Raw genomic sequence first — 4,489 nt, forward strand, 5'->3', positions numbered from 1 at the left:
CTCCCTTTCCCCAGGTCCCACCCGCCCGGTGTCCTATTTAACTGCTGACGGCATGCAAATGAGGGATCCCAGAGTGCCACGTTCCGATTGGTCTATCCGACAAAATACCGTTGTGAGGTCACGCAACGTGTGTGATTTGGCCAATCAGGGACATGGGGCGTGGCCACAAACCCCAGCACCCCCCCCCCCCCCCCGCCCTGCATGACCCTCTCCCCACCTCCCCCAACACCGCAAACCACCCCAACCAACGACCTCATGGTCAAATTGCTACATTAAAATGGAGAACGGTCTGGGTAGGGAGTCATTCAAACGGTCTCCTGGTCTGGAGTTGGAGAGGATAACATTCAGATAGGCCAGAGTTTGGGGGCGGGGAGATATTCGGAGAGGCCCAGGGTCTGGGGAGGGAGACATTCAGACAGGGTCCCAGTCTGGGGTTTGGGGAGGGAGACATTCAGACAGGCCAGAGTTTGGAAGGGAGATATTCAGACAGGATCCTAGTCTGGAGTTTGGTGAGGAGACATTCAGGCAGGATCCTAGTCTGGAGTTTGGGGAGGGAGATATTCAGTCTGAAGTTTGGGGAAGTAGACATTCAGACAGGTGAGAGTTTGGGAGGGAGAAATTCAGACAGGTCCAGGCTCTGGGAAGGGAGATATTCAGACGGGTTCCTGGACTAGGATCTGATTTTGACTTGGGTTCAACTCCTCAACCCAGCAGCTTCTGGAATTTATTGCTAAAACAAATGCAAAGTACTGCCAGATGCTGAAGAATTGACTTTAAGAAAATGGCATAAACCACAGAAAGTGGTGGAGAAAGTCAGCAGATCTGGCCACCTCTGTAGAGAGGAAGAAAGACAGACTCTTCTTCAGAGTTTCTTCTTGGCTCTGTCTGAATTGAGGGTGGACAAGGCCACCGTGATATTAACAGAATCAGTTCTTCTCTAAATCTTTCTCCTTCCTACTTTTAACTCACTCATTATATCCTATGATAACAAGGCATGCTGGTAATGGGAATTTCTGAAGAAGGGACCAGACCTGAAACATCAGCCTTCCTGCTCCTCTGATGCTGCTTGGCCTGCTGTGTTCATCCAGCTCTACACCTTGTTATCTCAGACTCCAGCATCGGCAGTTCCTACCATCTCACTATGTCTTGCTACCTCAGTACTGGCTTCTGTAAAATTTCAAATGTCAAATTTCATTCCTCCAACTTCAAGGTGCTTTGTAAACTCTGGTTATTATTGTTGTTGGAAGTGGCCCACAAAACCGGGCTCCCAGAGACCAGCTCACTCCGGGATGGACTAACATCCCCCCTGTCCATCAGAGAAAAAAATAAAGTCCCCACCTTGACTAAAGATAGAGATAAAAACCACACATAGCATAAACAATCTGGGCTAGGAGGGATGGATAGATAGATAGATAAACATAGATAGATAAATAGACAGATAATTGGAACATAAAATGATGGCTGAATAACTAACAGTTCTGGCAGCAGCTGTGGAGAGACAGTGGAGTATTTCACTTCCCATTAAATGTTTAATTCCTACAGATCTTTTATCTGAGTGCTTGATTTCTGCAGCTTTTCAGTTGTGTGTTTAATTTCCGCACTGTTTTATTGAGTGACTAATTTCTATAGTCTTTGTATTTGAATGCTTAATTTCTGCAGACTTTGCTTTTTGGAGTTTAATATCCACATACCTTGTATTTATGTGTTTAATTCCCACAATTCTTTTAAATTGAGTGTTTAATTTCCGCATTCCTTGTATTTGAGTGATAAATTTCCGCAGAGAGAACTCTCAGTACAGCGTTAGCTGAAAGTGGGATCCAAACAGCCCACTGCACCGCCATCAGGTTCTCCCTGACCGCAAACCCATTCCTTCCCATTCTGCACACACCGAAAACGAGATTCCAAATCAATTTCTGATGAAGGGTCTAGGCCCGAAACATCAGCCTTCTTGCTCCTATGATGCTGCTTGGCCTGCTGTGTTCATCCAGCTCTACACCTTGTTATTCCAAATCCCTGGCAAGTTTCCGAAAACTCCTCCAAGTTGGGCCTGCGAGAAGGTGCTTTGGTAATGAAAAGTTTACCCCCACCTCACTTGTTGCTTGTCTCAAGGTCCTGTCTGAATACCTGATCCTTCTCACCTTCCTGTTTAAGGCAGCAAAAACCTCCATTTATATGACGCTTCTACTCTCAGAGATTAAGGGAAGCAACTGCCCTCACTGCAAAAAAATCATATGGGCTGCTTAGAAATGTAGAAAATAGTAACAGGAATAAGCCATTTGGCCCTTTAAGTCTGTTCATCCATTCATTGTATTAATCAAGACACTGAATACTACAGCAAGGAGATTATAATGGAGCTGTTTGATCTACCTGTACTGATGGACCCTAGTTCATTATTTAGTTAACAAAAAATATTAATTATGCCACACCTGGAGTATTGTGTGCAGTTCTCAAATCCATATCATAGGTGGGATTGATAGCACTGGGGAGGGATCAGTGGGAAATTTAGCAGGATATTACCCTGGGCTAGAGAGGTTCAGTTATGGAGACAGAATGGATAGGCTTGGGTTGTTTCTTTTTCTGAAAATAGAGAAGGCGAATGAGGATTTGATTGAGGTGTGCAGGGACACAGGTAGGGTAAATAGGGAAAAACATACCCTTCAGTAGAGGGGTCAAAACCAGAGGTCTTGGATGTGAGGTAAGGAGCAGAGGGGTTTGAGGGGATTTGTGGAAAGGATGTTTTCACCCCGAGGGTAATGGGTATTTGGAACTCGCTGCCTGAAAGAGTGGTAGAGCACATGAAACGCCATACTATGCAAGGCTACGAGGCAGGTGCTGGAAATGATGTTTGATGATCAGCGTGGACATAGAGTCATAGAGCTGTACAGTACGGAAACAGACCCTTCAGTCCAACTCATTCATGCCAAACAGATATCCTAAATTAATCTAGACCCATTTACCAACATTTGGCCCATATCCCTCTCAACCCTTCCTATTCGTGTACCCATCCAGATGCCTTTTAAATGTTGTAATTGTACCAGCCTCCACCACTTCCTCTGGCAGCTCATTCCATACACGCACCACCCTCTGCGTGAAAAAGTTGCCCCTTAGGTCCCTTTTAAATCTTTCCCCTCTCACTTTAAACCTATGACCTCTAGTTTTGGACTCCACTACCCTGGAGAAAAGACCTTGACTATTCACCATATTCATGTCCCTTATTATTTTATAAACCTTTAGATCTCTCAGCCTCTGACACTCCAGGGAAAATATCCCCAGCCTATCCTGCCTCTCCCTGTAGCTCAAACCCTCAGCCCCTGGCAACATCCTTGTAAATCTTTTCTGAACCCTTTCAAGTGTCACAACATCCTTCATATAGCAGTGAGACCAGAATTGCAAATAGTTTTCCAATAGTGGCCTCACCAATATCCTGTACAGCCGGAACTCCTAAACTCAATTCACTGACCAATAAAGGCAAGTATATAAAACGCCTTCTTCATAATCCTGTCTTACCTACGACTTCACTTTCAAGGAACTACGAACCTGAACCCCTCAGTCCCTCTGTTCAACACACCCCAGGAGCAAATTGCTGCAGATGCTGGAATCTGTAATGAAAGTACAAAATGCTGGAGACCACAGCAGGTCAGGCAGCATCGATGGAGAGAGAGCAAGCTAACGTTTCGAGTCCAGATGATTTTTCACTTCAGCTCTCATGAAGTCACCTAGAGTCGAAAAGTTAGCTTGCTCTCTCTCCATGGATCTCCAGCATTTGTTTTCAACACTTCCCCAGTACACCACCATTCGGACATGATGAGCTGAAATGCCACTATCCGTGCCCTAAGAAAATAGTCCAAAAACTGAAATCAAATCCGAATCAAATAAAAGCAGTAAAATGCTATAAAGTTTCCAGGTCATTTCTGACTCGCCTCATGCACTTTGTCTTATTTGTCCACATAGTTCTTTTCTCGCACGTGTCTTTGATTAAACCGATCAATAAATTAGTGCAAATTGCAAAACTTCTCAGTCATAGCCCTTTCTGATGCAATTGGCTGGCTCTTAAAAGAGCCTTTGGTTTCTATTGTGTTGTTTCGTTAAAGTAGAATGAAATAAAAACGTGGTTTAGACGAATACAATTCTGGGTATATCAAGGGGCTTGTTTTTAAAAAAAAATAAAACGTTTTTTCTATCCTCCGAATCCGTACAGGGTCCGCCCCTGTCTCTTCAGGGCGTAGACCACGTCCAGGGCGGTCACCGTGCGGCGCTTGGCGTGTTCCGTGTAGGTCACCGAGTCCCTGATGATGTTCTCCAGGAAAACCTTGAGCACTCCCCGGGTTTCCTCGTAGATAAGGCCGGAGATGCGCTTGACGCCGCCCCGCCGGGCCAGGCGCCGGATGGCCGGCTTGGTGATGCCCTGGATGTTATCCCTGAGCACCTTGCGGTGCCGCTTTGCTCCCCCTTTGCCCAAACCCTTGCCCCCTTTTCCCCGGCCAGTCAT

The 4,489-nt window shown here is 45.7% G+C and overlaps 1 protein-coding gene across 1 annotated transcript; it reads right to left on the reverse strand.

Annotated features, from left to right (window-relative positions):
• Nucleotides 1-4,177: 4,177 nt before the first annotated feature.
• LOC109918194 (histone H4-like) lies at nucleotides 4,178-4,489 on the reverse strand. The gene has a single exon (XM_020518091.2). The coding sequence runs from the start codon at nucleotides 4,487-4,489 to the stop codon at nucleotides 4,178-4,180; it is 312 nt and encodes a 103-aa protein (XP_020373680.2).

The sequence above is a fragment of the Rhincodon typus genome, unplaced genomic scaffold, assembly GCF_021869965.1.
Source record: "Rhincodon typus isolate 14 unplaced genomic scaffold, sRhiTyp1.1 hic_rhity00003642, whole genome shotgun sequence".
NCBI lineage: Eukaryota > Metazoa > Chordata > Chondrichthyes > Orectolobiformes > Rhincodontidae > Rhincodon > Rhincodon typus.